The 27,421-nt window shown below is 42.8% G+C and overlaps 1 protein-coding gene across 1 annotated transcript in view; it reads left to right on the top strand.

Annotated features, from left to right (window-relative positions):
- Positions 1-616: 616 nt before the first annotated feature.
- LOC130124347 (obscurin-like) overlaps positions 617-27,421 on the top strand; it is a 108,431-nt gene continuing 81,626 nt past the window's right edge. The window contains exons 1-30 of the mRNA XM_056293804.1: positions 617-734; positions 2,935-4,030; positions 7,427-7,696; positions 8,689-8,949; positions 9,364-9,669; positions 9,783-10,049; positions 10,298-10,404; positions 10,525-10,693; positions 11,414-11,689; positions 11,806-12,087; positions 12,681-12,968; positions 13,472-13,750; positions 13,969-14,250; positions 15,763-15,970; positions 16,124-16,752; positions 17,805-18,080; positions 18,610-18,879; positions 18,988-19,254; positions 19,379-19,648; positions 20,086-20,352; positions 20,509-20,775; positions 20,885-20,997; positions 21,130-21,283; positions 21,425-21,586; positions 21,741-21,845; positions 23,089-23,355; positions 25,414-25,683; positions 25,806-26,072; positions 26,192-26,458; positions 26,554-26,820. Coding sequence (XP_056149779.1) covers positions 2,944-4,030; positions 7,427-7,696; positions 8,689-8,949; positions 9,364-9,669; positions 9,783-10,049; positions 10,298-10,404; positions 10,525-10,693; positions 11,414-11,689; positions 11,806-12,087; positions 12,681-12,968; positions 13,472-13,750; positions 13,969-14,250; positions 15,763-15,970; positions 16,124-16,752; positions 17,805-18,080; positions 18,610-18,879; positions 18,988-19,254; positions 19,379-19,648; positions 20,086-20,352; positions 20,509-20,775; positions 20,885-20,997; positions 21,130-21,283; positions 21,425-21,586; positions 21,741-21,845; positions 23,089-23,355; positions 25,414-25,683; positions 25,806-26,072; positions 26,192-26,458; positions 26,554-26,820 — 8,200 coding nt within the window. The 5' untranslated portion in view covers positions 617-734; positions 2,935-2,943. The remainder of the gene's footprint in view (positions 735-2,934; positions 4,031-7,426; positions 7,697-8,688; positions 8,950-9,363; positions 9,670-9,782; positions 10,050-10,297; positions 10,405-10,524; positions 10,694-11,413; positions 11,690-11,805; positions 12,088-12,680; positions 12,969-13,471; positions 13,751-13,968; positions 14,251-15,762; positions 15,971-16,123; positions 16,753-17,804; positions 18,081-18,609; positions 18,880-18,987; positions 19,255-19,378; positions 19,649-20,085; positions 20,353-20,508; positions 20,776-20,884; positions 20,998-21,129; positions 21,284-21,424; positions 21,587-21,740; positions 21,846-23,088; positions 23,356-25,413; positions 25,684-25,805; positions 26,073-26,191; positions 26,459-26,553; positions 26,821-27,421) is intronic.

The following is a 27,421-nucleotide window of genomic DNA, read 5'->3' on the forward strand; positions in this document are numbered from 1 at the left end:
AGAAAAGGAGGTGAGGGGGCAAGGAATAATAAAAGGAAGAGGGTAGGAAGGAATAACAAATGTAAGGGAGGAAAGAGAACAGAAAGATGGGAAAGCAGGGTTGACAGTTTATAATTATACCAGAGCCAATCCACAAACCCTTTAAATTAACTTATATAACTGTTTAACCTTCACTTAACAGACAGCAGACAGCGCTAGCCCCGCACGTCATTGTTCACTAGCTGTTTAGCTAGCTGTACGAACAGTGAAAGCTAAGCTAAACAGCTATATGCCGTGACATGTCTGCGATATTTTGGTTGTGAACGGCTAACTGCTAATTGTCTGTCTGTCTGTCTGTCTGCATCATGAGGCTAAAGTCTGCCCTCCTTCCCCACTTGACTGTGGCTGCTCTGCACACAGTAAATGACGAGTCTATTTTGGAGAGGAGGCACGTCAGCTATTTGGCACCATGAGGGAGCTGAGAAGAAAGAGGAAAAAAGAGTAAGCCTGCTCTGCTGCCCAGGGCTTGGTCCGCCATCCTGGAGGTGCCATCCTTTCCGAGGGGTTTCACCAAAGCCAAGGGTCTTATTGTTATTTGTTTGTTTTTGTGTGTGTGTGTGTGTGTGTGTGGGGGGGGGTTTCTCAAAGACAAGTTATTGGATTATCGTTGGAAAATCTGACTGCCCAACTGAAGTTTTTTTCTTAGTCCACATGTTTCAACGCCAGTTTTACCTGAGTGAGGGTGAAGAGCCAAGGTAAAGAATAAACACATCCTGATGTACACAAATAGGCCTGATTCAGACTCTGAACGCTGAATTTAGACGTTTTGTGTCAATTACACTGCATCACAGATTTCATCATAATTGTGGACAATCATGAATTTTTATTCGATACTACTATATTTGCATATTTTTTTCTGCTTGGCTGGTTTATTTCACCAAACTATATTGGCCTTTAATGTAAAACTATCTCCCATAGGTCTACTAGAATTATGTTATTGTCATTCAATTCTGCTACTACAAGCATTAAAAAAGGTTCAGCTCAGTTAAATGACAAATAGTGTGTTGGAAAAAAGAAGTTTGTCTCTTGGAGTGGGAGCCTTATCAAACAGTCATGCCCGTTTCGCTTCTACAAATGGCAATGGACCCTGACGGGCCCCGACAGCTGAGGTTATTTTTGGGACGTGCAGTTCAGGAGACTGGGGTGACAAAGTTGGTGAATGTCACCCTTTGAAAGGCACATGTCGCCTACGTTTGACCTTGTTATAGAGGGACTTGTTTATGATGCATTATGTAGCCTACTGTATATTAGTGACTTGGATTCTCTCTGCATTTGGTATGCCAGTCTAGCAGGCGGCATGGTATGGAGTATGTGTTTGGCACATCTGTGAGGAGAGTTGATGATGATGATTTATTTCGAAGATGTCGATAAGCAGGATATAACATACAGATAAGTAATTGCCAATAATCTGAAGTGATCAACAAATCCACACATCAAGCTCGGCGAGCAGATCTCAGTATGCATCAGATTATTTGTTACATGTTGGGAAAGCAGGAGGAGGAAGTACACACTTATTTTTTTCCTACCCCTTCCCACCTACTCCCAAGTTAATTCAGCTGCTATACATTTCAAACTCAATTCTCACCGTACTGTATGGTTCAAATTCACTGCAAGTTATCCTGCACAATATAAACTCAACTGCTGTGAACAATAAGAGAAAAAAGAGACAATAAAAAGAAATATATCAAAAACACATTCGAGAAAGCAAAAAACAACAACAAAAAAAAGTCCTAATGCCATGTACCAAGAATAAACAGATCTGAACGCTACACACAACCCAAATATCCACTTGGTGTCATAGAAAGAAAAATGGGGAAAAAAGTAATAAGTGTTTAGAGATAAATAAAATGGCTAACACAACTCTTCATCATCATTATATCTCTTGATAGTAGTTAGATAATAGATAATAAGTGGTATCCTGGTTGTGTAATTTGAAGCATGATTTATACACATAGCAAACTGTATTGTTCGTGGATCGGGATGCAGTTTGAATTATTGTTATTTTATGTCAGCAAGATATCAGTCATACAAGCCCTGTGTACACAACTTTCTGTTTTTGTAATTTAATCTCTTGTCAGGAAGTGAGAAGAAATATAAGTCTAATCAGCAGGTGTTTTATCGCTAGTTTCTTTTAGTCTTGTGATTTTTTTTTGAGTCAAAACAAACTTACAATTTTTCTTACTTTCGTTCTACATTTTTATAGTAGTGCTACTAAACTTGATAGATATTTAATGGTCACCCATGGAAAGCCATGAAAAGGGACTTGGACAAATGTACTGCCTCAGATTTGAAGCTGAAATCAGTGATGTAGCAGGTATTGTTTCTTGTGCCGTCAGCTCAGCAGTAGACAGCTTCCACCCTTGTAAAAACAGCATCCTCAGACCAAAGCTTACTCAGACAGTCTAATGTATTACAAACTACATCATACTATATGGGAACACTGTTGTGCTGTAATATTGATTGTATTGGTAGCCTAGCTGTCCAAAAGAAGCATCTCCACATCGCCATCACCTTTCAATCCTTTTTCCTGTTAAAGTAGGAACCTATTTGCTGCTGCACCAGTGCTTCACCAGTGTTCATCCTCCTAGGTCAAACATTTGAGCAGCAGTGTATAGATTTTGGAGGGCCTTCACCAATGTTGAGATACCGTTGAATTGCCCCCCCCCCACCAATGTCGATGTGAAACCTAAATCCTTGTCTTTAACCATGGTAAAGATTGTATTATGTAACCAGACCCCATGGTCCAGATGGATTTAATAACTTTATTAGTGGAGTAAAAAAAATCATGGATTCAGCTTTAATGTTGCCTATTCCTTTCTTTACATTTCCCCCAATTTCTCTGTTTAATATTTATATTATTTTAATGGCTTTTTTTGTTGTTGTTGTTGATTTCAGGAACAAATAATGGATCAGAACTTGTTTGGAGGAGTCCCAAGGTTCCTCACTCGGCCCAAGGCATTTTCAGTGTGTGTGGGCAAAGATGCCACCTTGAGCTGCACCATTGTGGGCAACCCAACCCCCCTTATCACCTGGGAGAAGGAGAAGCTGAAGCTGACATCAGGGCACCGCTTCAAGACTGTGGAGGATGGAGATGTGTACCGTCTGACCATCTATGATCTAACCTTGGACGATAGTGGCCAGTACATGTGCCGGGCAAAAAACAGTGTTGGGGAGGCTTATGCTGCTGTAACCCTGAAAGTGGGCTTACCAGCAGAGATCGAACAGAGGGCACCTGTTTTCATGGTTAAGCCCACCTCCACACGTGTGGGTCTAGGAGGCGACGTCGTCTTCCATTGCCGGGTAGTGGCTCATCCAGAACCCAACTTTGACTGGGAGAAGGATGGGCGCTACCTGGGGGAAAGTAACCGCATCAAGATTGTGTCAGACAGCGACAGCAGCTCCTTAAGGATTCAAAGTGTGCGCAGCCTGGATGCTGGGACCTACACCTGCAGGGCGCAAAACTCTGTGGGCCGAGCGCATGCTGCAGCGGCCCTTGCTGTGGACGTCCAGGATTCTCACCACCTGGCTGGGGATAAGAGCACCTCTCTCCTCTCTCACCTACAGAAGCGCAAAGAAGAGATGAAGAGGGACATCTCTATCTATTCTACCGAAGACAGCAGATCCATGGTTTCTTCCTCCACTACAAAAAGCATTGCAGATGGACTGGGTGCACTAAGTCTGGAATATGACCTGAGAGCAGCGGCTCTGGCGAAACTGCCCAAAGGAGTGTTCACCCGTACCTGCACGGTGACGGAGGGCAAGCACGCCAAACTCAGCTGCTTTGTCACAGGTCACCCCAAGCCCCACATCAACTGGAGGAAGGATGGCTCAAACATCGGCGAGGGCCGTAGACATGTCATCTATGAGGACCAGGCTGAGAATTTCATCCTGAAGATTCTCTACTGCAAGCAGAGTGATAATGGCCTCTATACCTGCAATGCAACCAATATGGCTGGTCAGACCTACAGTGCTGTCTTGGTGATTGTCAAAGGTAAGCTTAAAAAAGTGTTCATGTGGCCTTGTTTTAGGGTCATTGAAAATGTTATGGGTGATGGGAAGAGCCTTTGTTTTAGCAGCATTTGCACTACAAGACCTCTTGTAAAGGTTAAATTACAACATTTGAGAATCTCTTATATACTTCATCTGACATTAAAGAAGTTATCATTCTATGAGGAAATAGGTTCCTCTCCAATGTTTTAAGCATTTTTGATGACGCAAAGTTGAGCAAAATGGTCTCATTGGTTACAGTGACACAGGCTACCCCACAGTCTTCAACCATTTTCTGATCGCATTTCTAAAACTGGCCTAAGGGTTCTGAAATATCTTTTTCTCTCATCGTGAAAGCGAGTCGAGCTTCACCTGAGCACTGACTCATTTCGCCCTCCCCTTGCGTGTGTGTTGCTTTGTGTGGCAGGGTTGGATTCCAGTCCAGCCAAGAGGGGGGATGTTATGTCTATTTTTGCTGGTGATGAGTAGTTCACAGTTGCTATGATGTTCATTCACTCGCTGGAGCTTCTGGGCGCCTGATGCTAGGGTTACTTTCCATGAGCTGGGTCAGGTTGTTTAGGGATCACAGCCGTGGAATTATCGATGACAGTTTTTGATATTTAGGCCTACCTTCATTTTGATGAATAAAGGATGTCCAACTGGTTTGTCGGGTTGTGGTTGGTGGAACATAACGGGTGCCTCTGATGTTGTTTCCATCAATTGCTGTTGTCCAGTGTTTGATTACAGACTTTGCACTGGGGAGGAATATAACCCTCTGCCCTTCATATTTTGGAGCTCCCATTAATATCAGTTAATTTGATAACCCCTGTGTGCAATGAGCAAAGTGGTAAGAGGTCATAGAAAGGCACTGACAGGGGCACCTTGTGCTAGATACAGCAAACACATATTGAAATATTATTTATAAAGTGAAAGCTGAGAGCAAAAAAACCTCATCTAAAATATAACCGATCATATTCACCCTACATTTTTTCACTTTGAAGCAAATTTTTTAGTAGCTGTGATTTTGAATGATGATAAACTGAATGACCAGAACTCGTGCATGATGTTTGTGTGTGTTATGTGGAGAAAGTCCCTGTTTAGATACCAGGACAAGGTTCAAATTTGGAGCCCTATTGTATTTCACATACTTTCTCCCTCTCTGATCAGAGAGTTTGTAAAACTTGATAGTCTCCAAATACTATAGTGCAGTTTAGCTGAAAATACCCCAGCCATTCTCAGAGGGACTGATTACTTTCCAGGGAGGGTAAATGTTTGTTTTATTTTATGTGAATTCTTTGAATGATATACTGAAGGCAGGAGACAGCTTCCATAACTCGTACTGCAGTGTGGCATGTCTTAGCTGTAATGTTGGGGAGGGAGAATGGTTTACCTAATGGGCTGGACTCCATATATGAAGTTACTGGTGAATGACCATCATCATGACTGATGTGATTGGTATACCTCACAATGATAAGATTAAAAGATATTTTTAGAAGCTTTTGTTCTTGCATTCTTTTTTGAAGTGGTAGGGTAGATGTCTTATGGATATTTTACCCACATAAAAGCAGTTATTAGGGGACGTCCGGGTAGCGTAGCGGTCTATTCCATTGCCTGCCAACACGGGGATCGCCAGTTTGAATCCCTGTGTTACCTCCGGCTTGGTTGGCGTCCCTACAGACACAATTGGCAGTGTCTGTGGATGGGAAGCCGGATGTGGGCATGTGTCCTGGTCGCTGCACTAGTGCCTCCTCTGGTCTGTCGGGGCGCCTGTTCAGGGAGGAGGGGGAACTGAGGGGAATAGTGTGATCCTCCCATGCACTACGTCCTCCTGGGGAAATTCCTCACTGTCAAGTGAAAAGAAGCAGCTGGTGACGCCACATGTATCGAAGGAGACGTGGTGGTCTGCAGCCCTCCCCGGATCGGCAGAGGGGGTGGTGCAATGACAGGGTAATTGGCCTGATACAATTGGGGAGAAAAACAGGGAAACAATAAAAAAAAAGAAAAAAAAGTAGTTCTTAGGGCTGGGCAATAATTTAATACTATCATTTATCATCTTTCTGTGATATTGTATTGGGATAAAATTCAGATAATAAAGTGATACACAATTTTGTTTCAAATTAATGATCAAGAAAATCTATCACCCAGAATTTCTCACAAATTAAGGTCTGAAATATTTAAGGGACTATTATTTGAAAACTAATTTTGGTTTGATATTAGTCCTATACTCTAGATTAACAAACAGTTCAATTTGATGAACCTCAGTTGGATCCTTAAATATGGCATTTTTGTAAATGGAAGCAGATATCATGACATACAGGCAGGTGACATGAAAGGAAACACCTGAATACTTGACCCCTACAGTGAGGAGGTCCGGGGGCTCTGTTATGCTGTGTGTGTGTGTGGGGGGGGGGGGGAGACATTTTCCTGGCATGGTTTGGGTCTACTTGTCCCCTTAGAGGGAAGGGTCACTGCAAACCAATACAAATTTATTCTGAGTGATCATCTTTATCCTATGATGAGACATTTCTATCCTGATGGGAGTGGTCTCTTCCAGGATGACAATGCCCTCATCCACAGGGCATGAGGGGTCACTGAATGGTTTGATGAGGATGAAAATGATGTAAATCATATGCTATTGCCTTCACAGTCACCAGATCTCAACCCAGTTGAACACCTATGGGAGATTTTGGACCAACGTGTTAGACAGTGCTGTCCACCACCATCATCAAACGGGAATATCTTTTGGAAGAATGGTGTTCCATCCCTCCAGTAGAGTTCAGAGACTTGTAGAATCTATGACAAGGAACACTGAAACTGTTCTGGAGGCTTGTGGTGGCCCAACACCTTGTTTAGACACTTTATGTTGGTTTTGTCACCCGTCAAATGGTAAATGGACTACATTTGTGTAGTGCTTTTCTAGTCTACCGACCACTCAAAGAGCTTTACATTGTAAGCCTCACATTCACCTATTCACACACACATTCATACACTGGTAGCCGAGGCTGCCGTGCAAGGCTCCAACCCGCTCATCAGGAGTAGTTAGGGATTCAGTGTCTTGCTCAAGGACACTTTGACACGCTCTCTGGAGGAGCTGGGGAATCGAACCAGGAACCCTCTGATTACTGAACAACCCCCTCTACCTCCTGAGCCATGCTTCCCCACCCGTCTTTGATATTGTGTTAAATTCCTTATGATTATTGTAATATTATTTCCCATACTACCCAGCACTAGTTCTTACCAAAAACAAATAAGAATTTTCAGCTAGCATTACACATATGATTGTGATGATGATGATGATGATTATTATTATTATTATTATCATCATAAAGCACCTCACAGTAGCTTGTATGAGGATTATTTACTTTTACTAAACACTGTTCTTTGTTCTCCTGTATGTCAGAGCCTAAGGTGCCATTCAGGAGGAAGCTCCAGGATGTGGAGGTACAGGAGAAGCAAAGCGCCATGCTGATGTGTGAGGTGCCTGCTCCAGCCACCCAGGCCAGCTGGTTCATGGAGGAAACGCGGCTGGAACAAAGCGCCAAGTACCGCATGGAAGAAGATGGCACCCTGCGGCGACTTACCATCCACAATGTCACCACCAACGATGACGCCGTTTACATCTGTGAAATGAAGGAGGGCAGTCGTACTGTGGCTGAGCTCACTGTGCTGGGTACGAGTAACACGTCTTTGTGTCTACCCTCACTCTTTGTCTGTTGTGGGGATTCACCGATAACACCTCTTCACTGCCGTCACTGACTCGAGTATGGATCTTTAAGTATCGGGCGATACCAATCATATACATTACTTTTGCTGAACAGTGCAGAATTAGACCATTAGTTTGGGGTCAATGGGCAAAATATTTGAGATATACATTTTTTTCCCCGCCATTTAAGAAATACAGGCTCCATGTGCCAAAAATGCAATAAATCAAGCCATTTTTCTTTCATTTATGAGATGTTACTCGTGGCTTTTGATATCAGATTTTATTTTATTTTATTTTTTGGATTTTTCCCCCCCTTTTTCTCCCCAATTGTATCTGACCAATTACCCAACTCTTCCGAGCCATCCCGGTCGCTGCTCCACCCCCTCTGCCGATCCGGGGAGGGCTGCAAACTACCACATGCCTCCTCCGATACATGTGGAGTCGCCAGCCACTTCCTTTCACCTGACAGTGAGAAATTTCACCAGGGGGACATAGCACGTGAGAGGCTCGCGCTATTCCCCCCCGAACAGGCATCCCGACCGACCAGAGGAGGCGCTAGTGCAGCGACCAGGACACATACCCACATCCAGCTTCCCACCATGGAATAGACCGCCACGCCACCTGGACGCCCTTTGGTATCAGATTTTATCTTGGGTAAAATGTGCGATACCAATACTCCATTTTAGCCTGGTATTGACTCGATATCCGATACCAGTATCAGTATAAGTATATCCCTAGATTTTTGTTTGATACTCTGCCCACAGTGTCATGTGAAACAATATCGAAATGTTGCTAAAAGCTTAACCAATACTTGAGGAATATATTACACTTCCCTTGTTCCTGGGAACTTTCCCCTGTTTTCAACTGCCTTTTCTTGGCCATCTGTTTTTGTGAGCTGCTGTTATGCTTTTGGTTTCTTTTGTCTTTTTAACTGATGTTTCCATTCCTCTGTATCTCAGGCAACATTACCAAGAAACTTCCTCGAAGGACAGTTGTTCCTGTTAGTGACACTGTCATCTTTTGTGTGGAGCTGGAGCACCCTTGTCCTGATGCCTACTGGACCCGCAATGGCGAGAAACTGAAGCAAAATTCCAGAGTTTCCATTGCATGTGTGCTCAGGCAGTACACACTCACCATCAGAGACTGCCAGGCGGATGACTCGGGCGAGGTGGCTTTTGTGGCTGGTGACTGCAAGACCTCCACTCGATTCTCTGTTACAGGTAAGGATCAGACATCGGTCCAGTGCTTTATGGAGATAATTGTAAGCGTTTGTTTTTGATCTACTTATAAAACTTGTTGCATTATTTACTACATCAAGACAATTCAAATAGTGCCAGGTAAATTATCATTGTCAGAAAAATATACTCAAGTGACGGTGAAGTACTTTTCTGATATCACCTAAACTTGTAGTCCATGACTACATTGTATTTATATGACAAAGCCTACCAATCTGCCACCAACATGGGCTAAAACAAAGTATAACAAAGATTCTTTTTAAAGTACTAAACCTAGATTAACTCAGGATACATACAACTCTTAGAAATTAACAAATCCTCCCTATCCTTCACAATTATAAATCTGTACTCATCAAACAAAAATGATAAAAATCATGACCATTATTTATTCTGCTCTAGCTGCAAGAAAGCATCCTCCTGATCCTCCAGTGGATGCTGTGGTGCAGAACAAGAGTGACTCCTCCATCACCCTTAAGTGGTCTCCTCCGGACAGTGACCGCCCCGTGCCCATTAAGAGCTACATAGTGGAGAAGAAGAAGGTGGGCACAAAGACATGGCAGAGGTGCAATGCTATGGAAGCAATTGTCTCAACGGAAATGACCATCTCCAATTTTACTGAGGAAGCCAGCTACCAGTTCCGTATCTCCGCTATCAACAACTATGGCCAAAGCCCCTACCTCGAGGTGCCTGGAAGCTTCTACCTTGGTAAGATCGATGTTATTGTCACATTTTTTATTCCTAATCTACATGGTGTTGTTGTCTGTGACAATATTTGAATACATGATGAATCTTCAAGCCTGTTTGGTCATCGCCTACAGAACCGACAGCAGAGGTGAAGATGGGCCTGATGAACAACACTGCAGTCTCAGGGGAGGAGGCCTCCTTCTCCGTGGAACTGTCTGCTGTTTGTTCAGGCTTCTGGTCTCTAAATGGCCGCCTGCTGCGCAGTGGGGGAGAGTACCTCATCACCAGGTCCAAGAACACACATACACTAGTTATCCGCAATGTGACCATAGAGCTGAATGGAGCCAATGTCAAGTTTGTGGGTGGTGGCTCGGAAACCAGCTGTGTTTTAAGTGTGAAGGGTAAGCAACTTGGGCCCGACAATTTGAATACAATTTAAGAATAAAATCATAATCTTTTCAAATAGTTCCATGACTTTATGGAATCTTTCACCACCCGTTGCTATCATGACAGTATCATTCCTCCTCGCTGATGTTTTTTTTTAGTTTTTTTTTTTTTTAGGTTCTTGACAATTTACTAAAGTGCATATTAGAACTTATGTACATTTTTTTTGTGGGCAGCAAACATTACATGACATTTCTGTTTGTAGCACCATCTGTAAGGTTCACCAATAAGTCAGAGCAGATGGATGTCGTGACTTGCAGTGCCCAATCCACTGCTCAACTGACAACCGAAGTGTCGGATTACGATGCACAGGTGCGTTATGGGAAGATACCAACCGCTGTATAGCGTTTCCTAGGAAAAAAAATAATTTATTCATATTTAAGTTGACAAATGGCATGTCAGTGGTCACATTCCTTTCTCCTGTGTCTTCAGGTGGTGTGGATGAGAAATGGGCGAGAAGTAAAAATGGGGAAGAAGTTTGAGTATGAGATCATGGACCGCAAGAGGATCCTGAAAGTTCACAATGTTACAGAGGAAGACGTGGGCATCTATGAGTGTGTTTTAGACACCGACAGAATCTCTGTGCAACTTGCTCTTAAAGGTACAACCAATCAGAATCAAAGGGGCAGACCGATTCTTCTTCACAAGCTTACTTGTCTGCAGGGGCAACCCAATAAATTATCTGCCCGGAGTCAGACTCGTGCTTTACTTAGTGATATAGTCACTGACTAAGTCATAAAATTTTTGCTAAACCTTGTGCATACCTCCTACTCAATCCGCTAAAAATAGTTTGACCAGCGGGCGTGGGCTGTTACTTACTACACAGCAAGTAGAATGTGTAGCCTATAGTGTTTACATAGCTGACCGCCTTTCACACACCACATGGTGCATAACAAATGGCTTGCCCTGATGGCTGCTGGCAGGTGCTCGTGAGCCATCAAATAGAGGAAAAGACTCTCTGTCATCGTGTAATCAACTCCTGTGTGATTCTGCTGTCATAACCCACTTCCCTTCTCATATAGTAAAGACTCCCTGAAGAGCAAATTTTAGAGTGTGATATGATAGCAATTTTTAAATAGTGTGAAAGAGTATAAAAAGTCTCTCCATCACTGATTTCTCAATTACAGTTCTTAAGTTTACATATTTATTTATTTATTTATAGAATCCCCATTTGCCATTGCACTGCATTGCATTGCACATTGCACAAGTTCTACTTGTGTCTTCACAAATAACATCAAATAATTCACCACATTGTTTTATCAGAAAAAAATGCAATAACACAATATGTTTATTGAAAAAATAATCTTTTTTTTTCTTTTAGATGAACCTGTTAAGTTCCTGAACAAGCCCAGGGGCCCCATGGGAGCAACAACGAACCTCACAGGGGACCTGGAGCTGACCTGTGAGTTGTCTTCTGCCAGCGGTGTAGTCGTGTGGAAGAAAGATCAAGTGGAGGTCACTGAGGACCAAAGAACCACCATCATCTCAAAAGGTACTCAAAGAAGGCTCGTCATCAAAAATGCCAAGAAAAGCGACGAAGGACGCTACTCCTGTGAGACGGCAGCTGACAAAGTCACATTCCAAGTCAAGACAAAAGGTAGGACAATTGGATGTTTGTGTTTGATTTAGGGTGAGCCATTAAGTGTCCTTATTCCGTACTTGAATTTGCACATGGTTGTTATCAAATCAACAACAACACAAATTTCAACACAGAAACCCAACCCCAAGCTGCCTTCTCCAACAAGGAGTCAGTTCAAAAGGAGGTGAAAGCCACTCTCTCCCATAAAGCCACTCTGAGCTGTGATGTGTCTGATAGCAAGACCGAGGTGAAGTGGTACAAAGATGGGAAGCTGTTGATATCCAGTAAGTCAATAAAAACAGAGACAAAAGGCAGCAGTCATCAACTGGTGATTGAAAAGGTTGAAAAGAACGATGCTGGAGAGTATACCTGTGAAGCTGGAGAGGAGAAGCTGGTCTTCAAGATTTATGTTTCAGGTAGGACTGGTTAATTAATCATCTGTAAGGATGTACTTTGAACATTTTCTGGGGTTAGATTAAGTGGTGGGAGTGATTGTGTCTGGAAGGTATGCCGTCGTCCGAAACGAATAAAGTGTGGCTATGAAAACTGGTTTGGGGGAAAACATTGTCTTTTTCGTACCATTTTTATATTGGATTTCAGATTCTTATTTATGAGTCTAAATGCACCACAAAAATAGTATTTGAGGCTTTTTGAAGCTTATCTGAATGAAGGTTTAAATACTTTTTAGGTCCATACATTATAAATTCCACAATGTGATGTATTTCAATACTGCACATCAGAAGTTTTTTTTTTAATTAGTTACACTGACAACACTTGTGTCACTTGTATCACTACAACTAGATATATGCTCATTGGATGAATATATTCTTTTGACTATTAAGCCTCTCCTCCCTTATACACTTATCCAATACTTTGTTCCAATGGAAGATTTGCAAAGACAGTTCGCAAACTGTTCTGCTTTTGCCCACGTTTTGGGGGTTTTGGGTTCACTTTGTTGGGATTTTGTCTTGAGAGAGACAATCATAATGCCGCTATGCTCCTCAATGACTTAACCTTTCAGAGGCCCAGTCTGCCTTCTTCAACAAGGAGTCCATCCAGAAGGAGGTGAAGGCATCTATCTCCCACAAAGCTGTTCTCAGCTGTGACGTGTCTGATAACAAGACTGAAGTAAAATGGCACAAGGACGGAAAGCTGCTGTCTTCCAGCAAGACAGTCCATACAGAGTCAAAGGGCAAGAATCGTCAGCTGGTGATTGACAGTGTGGAGAAGAAGGATGCTGGAGAATACATCTGTGAGGCGGGGACTGAGAAGCTGGTCTTTAAGCTTGAGGTGGCAGGTAGGTGGGGCTAAATGGGTTAGTATGGTTCTTGTTGAAGTCTAGCACCCTGGCTGAAGAGTCTCTCCACTTTATGCCCAATGCCTGCTTGGATAGATTTAAGCTCCCACCTTCTCAACCTCCTCGACTCTGAATTGGATTAGGTTAATTTAGGAAATAAATTGATAAATAAACTCCTGATGAATTAGAGCCATAGGAGATGTAGTGATTGATGAAAGGGTAAAACTAATGGATTTAAGCTTCGTTTTTTTCATTTTCCCCAAGGAGTTTGAAATGTCTAATTGCAAAGCAACTCACATGATTAAGTATTAACACAAGATGCAGACTTTAATTTTACACTTGGTAGCATTACTCTGCTTGCTTCAGTGAACAAAGGCTCCACTTCACTGCAGACCTTGCCTCATATACTAATTTTCAATTTTTTTTTCTTGTCTTGATAATTGGCCATTAACCGAATTCAAATCTGTGTTTGAAGTCACATGGGTTTATGGTTCCATCCACAGACACCCAGGTCCAGCCTGCATTCCTCAAAGAAAAAGCTCAGACGGATGTGAAGGCCACTCTCTCTCAGAAAACCACTCTCAAGTGTGAGGTGTCCGATTCCAAGACGGGGGTGAAATGGTACAAAGATGGAAAGCTGCTTTCTGCCAGCAAGACAATCCATACAGAATCAAAAGGCAACAATCGCCAGCTGGTGATAGACAGCGTGGAGAAGAAGGATGCTGGAGAGTACATCTGTGAAGCTGGGTCTGAGAAGCTGGTCTTTAAGATACAGGTAGAAGGTAAGTTGAATATGTCTTCTGAATGTACAGTGATTATGATTGACATAAGACTGCATTATCTGCATTTTGAAGCCCAGATTTGTTGCAACCTATGGCTCAATTTAGACTTAACTTGTTTAGGCATCAAGGAATATATACTTCCATCTGTGGTTTCATCACTTATATCTATCTGAAGGGCATTATAATTCTTCCAAATCCCTTCGTGGTTACCTCTGCAGACATCCAAGCCAAATCTGCCTTCTCCAACAAGGAGTCCATCCAGAAGGAGGTGAAAGTTAACAGCTCCCAGAAAACCACTCTCAGCTGTGAGGTATCTGATACCAAGACAGAAGTAAAATGGTACAAAGATGGAAAGCTGCTGTCTTCCAGCAAAACAATCCATACAGAGTCAAAGGGCAAGAGTCGTCAGTTGGTGATGGACAGCGTGGAGAAGAAGGATGCTGGAGAATACATCTGTGAGGCGGGGACTGAGAAGCTGGTTTTTAAGATACAGGTGGCAGGTAGGAAAATCTGTTGCTTACTTTGGTGTGTGATCTTACACAAAATTGTGAAATTCAAATATGTGCTTCATAACATTTGAGTAGTTAGTGTTAATACTGTGTCTGTGATACCGCTCTCAGTGATAACAGTTTTACCAAAGGTTTTTAAATAAAGCTTTATTTAATCATTGCTGTCGAATATGAATTAATCTTTTACATTGATTAGGCATATCTCCCCTTCTCCGGCACTCAGACTTGGTGACAAACCATCCCTTTTTTTCCACAGAAACCCCCTTTTATGACACAGGTTTTCTGAACATTGTGAATTTTCTGACCTGTTTGGGAAGGGGGGGGGTGTGGGCGCTGTGCTTGAGTGCAACTGTGTGCTTAAGTGCAACTGTTTGCTTAACCGATATTTATTCAACACCAGTGAAAACTAAAATTGAGGGATTTCTCAGTTTTGCCCTGTTGGTTGAGATCCTGTAAATTAAGGGGAGACTGCGAGCGCCCCTACCTCGACCTTCCCCCCTGTTCTCCTCGGAAGAGCTCGGCAGGAAACTGCTTCCTCCCTCTCACTGCAGAGGGTGAGCGAGTGCCTGCCGCTTGTTTCGAGACAATACACTGTTTACCCCATGTGGAATGTTTTGGCTGGGATTCGGGCCGTGGCTCAGGTGTCTGTGTTCAGTGAGAGTAGTCTTCCAGAGAAGATCTTTTCTGGGCTGTACGCCACTGGAGGGAGTGGGAGTGTGCATGGGAGTGCATACGGGAGTGCCCCTGGCTGCTAGGAGGCTTAAGCTGTGCATAGCAACATCTGGGTTTACTCATACGCAACGCTTCCTCCTCCTTCTTCCCATGATAGCAGTGGGATTGGATTTTCTCTAGATCTTGTCCAAATGAGCCAGCAGGCTAAAAGGCTCGGTGGAAAAACTTGGCATGCTGCATCTCATTCAGCTTCGTGAGTGTTAGCCACAGGTGATGGTGGGAGACCACCGTCTTAGTCATGCTTTTTCTCAAAGCGATGGCCACTGAGTTGGAGAGCTGCAGGATGACATCCACCATCCTGCGTGCTTCAGTCTGGTGGGAGTGTCTTTCTTCACCATTGCCTTGTGTAAATCCCATAGCATCTACACTTGATAAGCCTGCACCATTGAAGCCGTGTTAAGCGCATGAGCAGCCAGCCCCTATCAGCGATATATTTTCTCGAGCTGAGAGGCAGAGAATCTACACTACTTGCTGGGAAGAGTGGGTTTGCTGCTTGCGGAGTTAGACTTAGGTGCCAAGTGGGATGCCAGCATCTCATCCATTGGAAGAATGTTAGCTAGTCCCGCAACCTCCATCCAAGTCCAAGAACTGGGAAAACGGCAGTGAGAGCAGAGCCTTAGGAGTTTCCTGGGACCATGTGAGCTTCTTCACAAAGTCGGGGAAGACGGGCAATTTGTCTCTCATTGCAGCAAGCTGCCGGGGGGAGAATATAATTACCTGTGAGTCAGGTTAGCTGTTGGAGAGGAGTTGGTGCTGGCCATGGCACTTCAGGACACTCGGCCATGCAGCAGCACCAGTTTATCAAGGCTGTGGAGCCGTCGATCTCGGTCAGAAAGTCTCCAGCACCGAAGACCTGGGAAGGCTCTTCTTCACCTCCACATCTGCCTTCAACCTCCTTTGAGATGCTACCTGAAGCAGCGAGGGAAAGCTCATCCTCAGACAGCACACCAGGCTGTACATTGCTGACGGAAACGGTGAAGTTGGCTGGGTCCTCGTCCATACTTATGTGTTTTATCTCTTAATTTGTAGCCAAACTAAGTACACAGAACAGTAAGTAGTTACTAAACATGTCCAGTAAAGAAATATCATCAGATGGAACCCAAAAACAAAGACCCCAAAGAGGTGCTTGTAGGCAAGCTAATGAAATGGCTAACAAAGATGGCAACTTAGAAGAAGCTAATGTCAGCTTGCCCAAGAGCTTGCCTACAGACATTGATAATTTGGCAATGGAAATCACGAGAAAAGTCACGGCTGTGATGGAAGAGAAACTGCCTGAGTTTTCCAACGAGCTCAATTTCATCACAACAAAATTCAAGCAGAACTCACATTGTATTGTGGAAGCCAAAAATCACAGTTCCAATGCAGAAGATCCTATTGCTAGTTTAGAGACTAGACTAACAGACACTGAGGGGAAATTAGTTGCCCTTACTCACCGGATGGATGGCCAGGAGGGGAGATCCCATAGACACAACATTCAGATTTTCAGTGTCAATGAGGGGATTGAAGGAAGAAATGCCCTGTCCTTTTTCAAAACATGGTTGCCCAAAATTCTCAGTCTGGAGACCAAGAAGGGCAAGATCCCCCTGGATAGACATCACAGAAGTCTTAGTCAGCACAAAGCTGTTGTTCCCCATGTTGTCGTTATGAAGCTCCACAACCCGAACGACAAGATGAAAATTCTGGCGACCTTCAATGTGAAACAAAAGCTGGAATATAAGGGAACTAAGATCACCATTCGGCATGACATACCACCGAACAAGCGTACTGCAGCAGCGGAGAAGCTTTAATGTCGTGTGCGAACAGCTGACTGTAAAAATATTAGGTTCAGGATGCAGTATCCAGCTACCCTTTGTTTCGCACACAACAAAAAGATTTTTTTATTTGCCACTGCTGATGAAGTTTGAAGTATGGTGGAGACAATCAAACAGGTGCAGTAGATAACTGGTCAATACAAAGAATGAACAACACGGTGTTGATGATTGTATTTATGCATGCTCAATAATCCAGGTAAGAAAATCAAAGCAAGTTGAATCAGTTCATCTGGACACAATGTTTATTGACAGAAACGTTTCATCACTTATCTTAGTGACCTCTTCAGTCTAAACCGACCACAGGTATCCCCACCCTTCTAAACAATGAAGCTGAAAACAATGATCAATTTTGTGTATAAACACACACACACACACACACACACACACACACACACACACACACACACACACACACACACACACACACACACACACACACACACACACATATATATATTTATACAATGTCAAATAAAGTGGCTTTCAAGAAAATGCACACTATTTAACTGAATCCAAGGGGGGGCATCTCTAATGCAATGTTATAGAGAAATCTTCAGAATACTTCCCATGGAAAGACTCGGTGCCAAAATAAAAGGAAATGAGAGCAGCTTCATAAATGTATGGCAGCCACTGATAACTAATTTGCCCAATGATCTTAGTAACTTAATGCAAAGAGGAAGTGATGCAATGGACTGGAAAGCTCCGAAGCCCTTCTACAATTCACTCTATGAATGATTTGTGTATAAGCAATAGTGTGTGGAATGTATCTTTCTATGATTGATGTATGCGTTCATGATTTGTTTTTATTTTATTTTGTTTTTTTTCCTACTAATTCACTCAATATTCATCTGTTTATTATTCTATCAAGCTCAGGCCTGTAACAAAAATTAATAAGGTTACTATTGATGTTAAAAATAATAAAATTTTATTATATAAAAATTAGATTATTGAAAATATATTTGGTTGGTACTTGGCACATCTACGTTTTTTTTTTCTTCACAGAAGCAAAAGTGGCCTTCTCCAACAAGGAATCTGTGCAGAAAGAGGTAAAAGCTTCTCTTTCCCAGAAAGCCACTCTCAGCTGTGAGGTGTCTGATTCCAAAATGGAGGTGAAGTGGTACAAGGATGGCAAGCTGCTGTCATCTAGCAAGGAAGTCCACATGGAGTCTAAAGGCAGCAATCGTCAGCTGGTGATCGAGAAGATGGAGAGAAAAGATGCTGGAGAGTACACCTGTGAGGCCGGGACAGAGAAGCTGGTATTCAGACTACAGGCAGCAGGTAAAATCCATTAAAACGTTCACCCCAACTTGATTTTAGATCTGCTCAAAGAATTACATATATTCGGGTGTCCAGGTAGCATAGCGGTCTATCCTGTTGCCCACCAACACGGGGATCGCCAGTTTGGATCCCCGTGTTACCTCCGGCTTGGTCGGGGATCCCTACAGACACAATTGGCCGTGTCTGTGGGTGGGAAGCTGGATGTGGGTATGTGTCCTGGTCACTGCACCAGCGCCTCCTCTGGTCAGTCGGGGTGCCTGTTCAGGGGGAGGGGTAACTGGGGGGAATAGCGTGATCCTCCCACGTACTACGTTCCCCTGGCGAAACTCCTGTGTGTCAGGTGAAAAGAAGCGGCTGGCGACTTCATAGTATTGGAGGAGGCATGTGGTAGTCTACAGCCCTCCCCGGAGCAGCAGAGGGGATGGAGCAGTGACAGGGATGGCTCGGAAGAGTTGGGTAATCAGCCAAGTACAATTAGGGAGAAAAAGGGGGAAAAAAAGAATTATATATATTCTCCGTATCTCAACAGATTCAGCTGCAAAGTTCCAGAAGTCTGTGAAAGACACATGTATTGTTCAAGCAAGTGAGAATATTGTGCTGACCACTGAACTGACCTCAGAGAGTGCCAGCGTGAGGTGGTTTAAGGATGGAATACAGCTCAAGGAGGGCAACAGGTTTGAAATGAGAAAAGATGGCCTCTCCCGCACTCTGATCATAAAATCTACTGAAGCCAAAGACAGTGGAACATACTCCTGCCACACTGCTGATGACAAACTGGAGTTCAAAGTTCAGGTCAAAGGTTAGCCTGTTCTTTAAGAAAATGAGATAATGGCTGGAGAAGAAATATGCATTACAGGTTAATTCCTACAGATAGCAAATGTTCTTCTGCTGTCCAAATTCTGTTTAGAGTCACCTGTGAAGTTTGTGGTGCCTTTGAAGTCTGTCACCACGGAGCTGGGTGGCATACTTAGTCTCATGTGCGAGCTGAACCAAGCCTCAGGAGACGTTCTTTGGCGCCTCAGTGGTCATGAGATTAAGCCTGGGGGCCGGTTCTGCATCAGTACAGAGGGCGCCAAGCGGATCCTTACTGTGACTGGCATGACTAAGGAGGATGAGGGAGAATACAGCTGTGAATGTAAAAATGACAAGACCTCTGCAAAAGTCACGTCAAGAGGTAGCAATCAATTACTCTTTGAATCCATCATGGAGGTTAAACATGCACACTAGATGTATTCAAGTAGAACCATTCTTTTATTTTATTCTAATCCAATTAATATAATTTTGTTGCTTCTTTTCAGCACCCAAACAAGTCAGGCTGACTGCCAAACTGAACAATGTAGCTGCGATGGATGGCAAGGATGCCATTTTTAAGTGCACCGTTACCCCAGCAGATGTCCATGTTAAATGGTTCCACAACAATATATCCGTTTCTGCCGGGCCAAAGTATAAGATCGAGCATGGTGGCACAAGTCACTCACTTACCATCACCTCTGTCACCCAGAAGGATGCTGGAGAGATCAGCATGGATGTAGAAGGGAAAGGCTGCAAAGCTACTCTGCAAGTGCAACGTAAGACCATGCTTTTGGTAAAAGGAAAATATATGCATTTTTGTAAAACAACTGTAATTTCACAAGGTGGCACTGTGTCTTAGTAGTTACCATTGTCTCACAGTGAAACAATCCTGGGTTTGACCCTCAGCCTTTCTGTGTGGAGTTTTTATGTGCTTGTGTTGTGTAGGTTTCCACAGTGTATCCCTGTTTCCTCTCACGGTGCAAAGACATGCACACTAGGTGAACTGGAGACTCTAAATTGCCCATAGGTATATGTAGTTAGAAAGTGGTTTTGTGTGTGGGGTCCCTGATATCTAAAGTGTCTCCCTGCCTTCTGCCCAATGCCTGCTGGGAGAGACCCCAGTACCCCTGCAACTCTAAACTGGATAATGCGGGTATAGACAATGAATGAATGAATGAATGTAATGTCTAGGCATTCTCTGTGCTCTCACCAGAAGTACCTGTGACATTTAAGAAGAAGTTAGAGAATTTGACAGTGGAGGAGCAGACGGAGGTGAAGCTGGACATGGAACTCAGTAAACCATCAGCTGAGGTCAGATGGATGAAGAACGGTGTAGTGCTGCAGCCCTCAGGGAACATAGAGATTCGGGTGGATGGGGCCAAGCAATCTCTGGTCTTTAAAAGTGTGACTTATGCTGACCGTGGTTTCTACTCCTGTGAAACTCTGGATGACAAGACACAGGCTAAGCTCACTGTGGAGAGTAAGATTGATTTTTCTTTGCATGTTTTTATTACACAGTTGCAATATTTAAACTCAAAAACCAGCCTTGAAAGTTCACTGAGCATGAGATTTTCTGACAGAGTACAACTGTTTTGCCTGTAGAATTTGGCTTTTCCAACCATTTTCTCCTCTACAGTGAGAAAGATACAGGTGGTCAAAGGCCTGACAGAAACTAAGGTTCATGAGACAGAGACGGTAACTCTGGAGGTTGAGCTCAGTCAGGCTGATGTTGAAGGCTCCTGGACCAAGGATGGGGCCAAGATCAAGTCGGGGTCCAACTGTCGTATGACAGCCTTCGGAAACAAGCACGCCCTCACTCTGTCCCACCTTAGGATGGAGGATGCAGGAACCATTGCATTCCAAGCAGAAGGGGTCCATACGTCTGGCAAACTAATTGTGACAGGTACGTTTTCAATTAGTAGTGATTTGTTAAACTGTTGCTCTTAGTTGCTGTTACTGGTTGCAGAAGCGTGTTTGCTGGAATTATAACCCAATGGATATTGCTTCCATAGAACCTCCTGCAATGATATCGAATCCCCTTATGGATATCAGCGTACCTGTGAAGGAGAAGGTCACCTTTGAATGTGAAGTGTCGAGAACCAATGCAGATGTTAAATGGTTCAAGGTGAGAAGTGATGATTTCAGTCTTTAGCCATGTAAAGAGCCAGTACAAGGTAGCCATGAAATATTTAAACTTGTGTAAATATGTTTAGTGGAAGGAATGTGATGCAGATATGCTGAAAAATAAACTCAACAGGGTGATATGGAGGTGAAACCAGGGAAGAACTATGGCATCCACTCCCAGGGCCTCAAGCGCATTCTGCTCATCTACAAATGTACATCAGAAGATCAGGGCACTTACATCTGTCGCACCTCGGATGATAACACATCAGCCAAGCTCACTGTTCACGGTAATTCTCAGTTGTTTCATTGATATCATGTAGGACAAAGTCCTTGCGATGATAGCAGTACTTTTATTACACGCTGCCTGTCGCCAAAGAAATTCACAGCGGAAGCTTCATAGAGTACACTAAATAATATTTCTTGTTCAGCAAGAGACATTAAGATTGTCAAGAAACTGGAGGATGTGGAAGTGATAGAGAAGGAGAGTGCTTCATTTGTTTGTGAAATCTCACATGATGAGGTGGACTGCTACTGGTACAGAGGAAGCACAAAACTCAAAGCTGGTGACAACGTCAAGATGAGACAAGAAGGTGAGGCCATAAAAATGTAGCAATTACTGATATCTACTCATAAAATGTGTGTAGGTATACTGTTAATACTGTGTCTGTGATATGTCTTTCGCAGCGATAACTAGTTTTTTACCTCAAGTTGTTATTTTTTATTTGTTGTTATTTTTTACCATAGGTAGAACCTACGTGCTGCTCTTTAGGTCTGTGACTCCGGAAGATATTGGTGAGATTAAATTTACAGCCGAGAAAGCCTCTTCAGCTGCAAAATTAAAAGTGAAAGGTAAATCCAGTTTTTCTAGTTTGGCTTTCTATCAAACAGATTATATTATACAGCAAATAAATGGGAATGTTGTTATGCATGATGGAGCAACTCGCGTTTATTTGGAAAACAAAAAACGTGTTGAAATACAATAATGACCCATATTTTATTGTTGTGATATACTTAACCTATCTGGCAATGTTTAAATGAAGGCTGCATAAGAGGGGTGGGTGTTATAAAAATTAATTGAAAACTAAAGGCGATCAATTAAGTATGTTTGCATTTTAAATTAAATATAATTTAATGGAATTAAACAGAATGTAACTTAATATAAAACTGTTACTCGTCAATTAAACATATCAATTAAATATATTTACATGTTAAATCAAATATAATTTCATGGAATTAAATACAATGTAACTTAATATGAAACTGTTACTCGTTAATTAAACGTATCAATTAAGTATATTTGCATTTTAAATAAAATATAATTTCATGGAATTGAATACAATGTAACTTAATATAAAGATGTCTGTGAATGTTCTCATTCATCCAGGTCATGGTTATCCAAAGGAATTGAATCGAGTGCAACTGGACTTGGTATATATCCGTGAAGGTGTTTCGCCTCTCATCCAAGAGGCTTCATCAGTTCGTGCCTTTCTGACTAGACCAAGCTAGTCTGACTAATTTGGTCTGACTAGCTAGTCTGACTAGCTAGACTAGCTTGGTCTAGAAAGGCACGAACTGAGGAAGCCTCTTGGATGAGAGGTGAAACATCACGGATATATACCAAGTCCAGTTGCACTCGATTCAATTCCTTTGGATTAATATAAAGTTGTTACTTGTCAATTAAACGTATCAATTAAGTATATTTACATTTTAAATAAAATATAATTTCATGGAATTAAATACAATGTAACAATGTAAAATTGTTACTCGTCAATTAAACGTATTTAATTTTAAAATAAAGCATTGTAGTGTTCACTGCTATTAAAAAAAATACACTTTGAAACTTACAACTGAGCATTGCTTTATTCATACCTGTTGTCGGCCACAACCAAGCTGTACACACCGCCATTAAACCCGACTCACAGGTCGTCTCTCTCTCCCTAGTCCCAACCCACTACAATTTTTAGGCCCACTTGCCATGGCTATAGCAAGCATTAGTGCTTTCAAAGGCTTTGGCATTAAAGACGTTTGATATTCCCTTGTTGAATACTCATGAACGGCTTACATTGACACGGCGTTGTTATTGTTGCCGTAGAGTTGCCTGTCAAGTTTGTGAAGAAACTCAGGGATAAGATAGCGATGTATAAGCATCGTGGTCACCTCGAATGCCAAGTGTCACGTGCCAGTGCCAAGGTGAAGTGGTACAAGAACAAGACAGAGATCAAGCCCAGCAAGAAGTACGAGATAAACAGTGAGGATGTGTACCGAAAACTCACCATCAATGATGTTGGGTCAGGGGATGAAGACACGTACACCTGTGATGCCGTTGATGACAAGACATCCTGTAAATTACTTGTGGAAGGTAAACAGGTGGAATATTATAAAAGTGTATTGTAAAAAGAGGTGTCGGTTTTACTTGGCTTGTATTTATATGGTCAGTAATAGAGACCGTACACCGATCAGCCAAAACATTAAAACCACCTGCCTAATATTGTGTAGGTTCCCCTCGTGCCACCAAAACAACTCTGACCTATCAAGGCATGGACTCCACAAGACCTCTGAAGGTGTCCTGTGGTATCTGACGCCAAGATGTTAGCAGCAGATCCTTTAAGTTTTGTAAGTTGCGAGGTGAGGCTGCCATGGATCAGACTTGTTTTTTTCACCACATGCGACAGATGCTCAATCGGATTGAGATCTGGGGAATTTGGAGGCCAAGGCAACACCTTGAACCCTTTGGCACGTTCCTAAAACTATTCCTGCACAATTTTTGCAGTGTGGTAGGGTGCATTATCCTGCTGAAAGAGGCCACTGCCATCAGGGAATACCGTTGCTATGAAGGGTTGTACCTGGTCTGCAGCAATGTTTAGGTAGGTGGTACGTGTCATGGGCACTCTGACTGGTCTGCGGCTATGCAACCCCACATGTAGCAAGCTGTGATGCACTGTGTGTTCTGACACCTGTCTTTCATAGCCAGCATTAACTTTTTCAGCAGTTTGAGCTACAGTGGCTCTTCTGTGGGTTGTAACAAGATAATCCATGTTTTTCACTTCATCTGTCAGTGGTTTTAATGTTTTGGCTGATCGGTGTGTGTATATAACCGTATAAATACATTCATGCCATCAGACTGCCAGTCAATGAGGTATTAGCCTGCCTATCTATCTATCTATCTATCTATCTATCTATCTATCTATCTATCTATCTATCTATCTATCTATCTATCTATCTATCTATCTATCTATCTAATGTCTGTGTGTCTGTTTGCCAACTAGTTATGGTAAATGGTGTAAAAGAAAGTTTGCAAAAGACACACTTTACCTATTCTGTAACATTCTAGTCCTAACAGATAAGTGGCATAAGTCTTTAAACCTTTAATACCATTGCAGATTAAGTAAGCAAACCCATCACATAAAAATAGCATTTGGCTTTTTGATTTATTTAATGTCCAAGTATAGAGCAAGCTTAACCGTCATGTACTGCTAACATGTGGTGTGCAATTTGTCCATCATTCATTTATGATCTGCGAAGCTTCTTAATAGAATTTAAATTTAGTTCTGTGCAGAAATAAGCTTGAAGTGGGGCATCAAGGTAGTGTGGCAGTCTATTCCATTGCCTACCAACACAGGGATTGCCGGTCCGGCTTGGTCGGGCGTCCCTACAGACACAATTGGCCGTGTCTGTGGGTGGGAAGCCAGATGTGGGTATATGTCCTGGTCGCTGCATTAGCGCCTCCTCTGGTCAGTCGGGGCGCCTGCTCGGGGGGGGGGGGGGGGATAGCGTGATCCTCCCACGCGCTACGTCCCCCTGGCAAAACTCCTCACTGTCAGGTGAAAAGAAGCAGCTGGCGACTCCACATGTATTAGAGGAGGCATGTGGTAGGTAGTCTGCAGCCCTCCCTGGCTCGGCAGACGGGGTGGAGCAGCGACTGGGATGGCTTGGAAGAATGGGGTAATTGGCCAGGTACAACTGGGGGGAAAAATAAAAAAAAAGAAATAAGCTCAGTGTATAAGCTGAGACGATTGGTATCACATTACCATTGTATATTAGTCAGGGATCGTTACAAGCTTCTTTTCTTGCTCATAGAGACCAGTTACTTTGAGTTCATGGTTGCTGGTATGACTGATTCATTTTGATGAAATAGTCAAAAAGGACTTCATTTTTGCATAACTTGTGCAAAAAATCAAGTGAGTATATATACTATATAAACATAATTCTGAAGAATTAAGGGTGCAGCATAATTCTGGCAAAGAGATAACATCTGCTCAAATAATACAATGTAATTGTTAATATATACATTTAACACTGCTACCTTAACTATTGGGTAGTGTTACGTTCCCCTGAATACTACTGTGATTAGCATTCTGTGATTAAAATCAGTGACCACAGCCTTAAACCGGCCCATTCTTTTCCGTGGCACTTCCAGAACAGTCCATTAGCATTGTACGAGAGCTGAGTGCAGTGGAAGTGACCGAGCCCTTCGCTGCCGTCTTCGAGGTTGAAATCAGCATGGAACTGGTAAACCCTCCTGTATGGACTCTGAACGGAGTCGCCGTGCAGGAGAGTGTGGATGTTGAGCTGGAAAAAGAGGGCACAATGCAGCGCCTCACCTTCAAGAAAACCAAAGCGTCCATGACAGGAACTGTGCAGTTCACTGCTGGAAAGAGCAAATCCGTGGCCCAACTGACAATCAAAGGTAAAAGTGTGAACTTTAGTGGAAAACAAGTACATATGATTTGCTATTATACCTGCATGTCACAAAACATCTGCAAGGGATTCAGTCATAAGTAACCACGCACTTACATTCTTCTCATTTAGAGCGTCCTCTTGAGGTTGTAGAACCCATCAAAGATGTGAAGGTTAAGGAGAAAGCCTCAGCTACACTGCGCTGTAAATTCTCCACCTCACCTAAAGAGGTTAGCTGGTTCAAAGGTCAAGCACTTCTGGCAGCATCAGACAAGTACACCATTCGACAAGATGCTTCGCGAGCTCAGCTTACCATTCAAAAACTGACTGGAGAGGATAGTGGAGAGTACCACTGTCAGTCAGGTGCTGCGGAGACTAAAGCCACACTTACTGTTGAAGGTACTGTGTGTGGTCAATCCCTGTGTAAATTTCGAAGATTATTCTGCCATGGAAATATCCTCTAAGCATTTGATTTTAACTCATTATACTAAAATAATGTTCTTCCTTTACTGTTTTAGTGCGTGAAATTATGATTGCTAAGCACCTAGCAGACACAGAGGTTGATGAAGACAGTGATGCCGTGTTCACCTGCGAGATTAACTATGCAGATGAAGAGGCACAGTGGCTTCTGAATGATAAGGTGCTCTTCACCAATGAAGTCAACACCATCACGCATGAGGGAAAGGTGCACAAGCTTACCCTTAAGAACTTGGCACCTCAAGATGGGGGCATCATCACCTTCAAATGCCGTAAGGTGAAAGAGTCTGTCACACTGAGGGTTAAAGGTAAGACCTGCACTCATAGTTCAGCCTTATGGAGTGGGCAGGTAGGAACAGCACATGTTCTTCAGTCGTGCATATTGTTCTCAATCACCCACCAGAGAAATATGCGGTGTTCCTGAAGTCTTTGGACGATGTTGTTGGAGAGGAAAAAGGCATGATCACTCTGGCATGTGAGGCGTCCAAGCCCAGGGTGTCCCCGACATGGAAGAAAGATGCTATTGTCCTGAAAGCAGGACCTAAGTATGAACTCCTTCACACTGGCAAATCCCTGGGACTGATCATCAAGGATGTCACCAAGGAAGATGCCGGCGAGTACATCTGTGACCTTGGAACCGAGGTTTCTAAGTCAAAGGTCACTGTAAGAGGTTTGTTTTGTTTCGCACATATGAGCTGGTTTTAACTCATTCCCAATACTTTTACTTATTTAACTGTGGCCATCACAATGGTAAATAAAATTATTATCAATATTACGTATGTCACCTTACTCTATGGTTCAAATTGATTTAATAACTATTCATTAATGGAGAAAAAAGCACAGATTTCAGTTTTAAGTTATAAAAGGCAGGTTTGGTTCATTTTTGAGATGAGCCTCAAAATTAAGGTTGCTATAATTCTTTTTTTTTTTATCCTGAGCTGTAACATTTAGTGATGCTTGCGACTTTGCCTACCACTTTGTTCAACAGATTACCATCAGTTACACTGAAACAGAATAAGGTAGCTTCTGGAGGTGAAACCAGATTTATTATTACATGATCACTGTTCGGTGTAGAGAATGTATCAGATATAGCCATCTCTATTTTACTTATCTTTCCTTTAAAAAAAAATAATTATGAAATCATGAAAAAAATCAATATTGTAGCGAATTTGGGGGGCAACCACAGGAACTGCCGCGGTTCCTGTGGTTGCCCCCCGAATTTGCTACATTGGTGTCAGAAGTGGGATGCGCGCGGACGCGCTTCCGAAGGA

This window comes from Lampris incognitus, chromosome 14, assembly GCF_029633865.1.
Source record: "Lampris incognitus isolate fLamInc1 chromosome 14, fLamInc1.hap2, whole genome shotgun sequence".
NCBI classification, from domain to species: domain Eukaryota; kingdom Metazoa; phylum Chordata; class Actinopteri; order Lampriformes; family Lampridae; genus Lampris; species Lampris incognitus.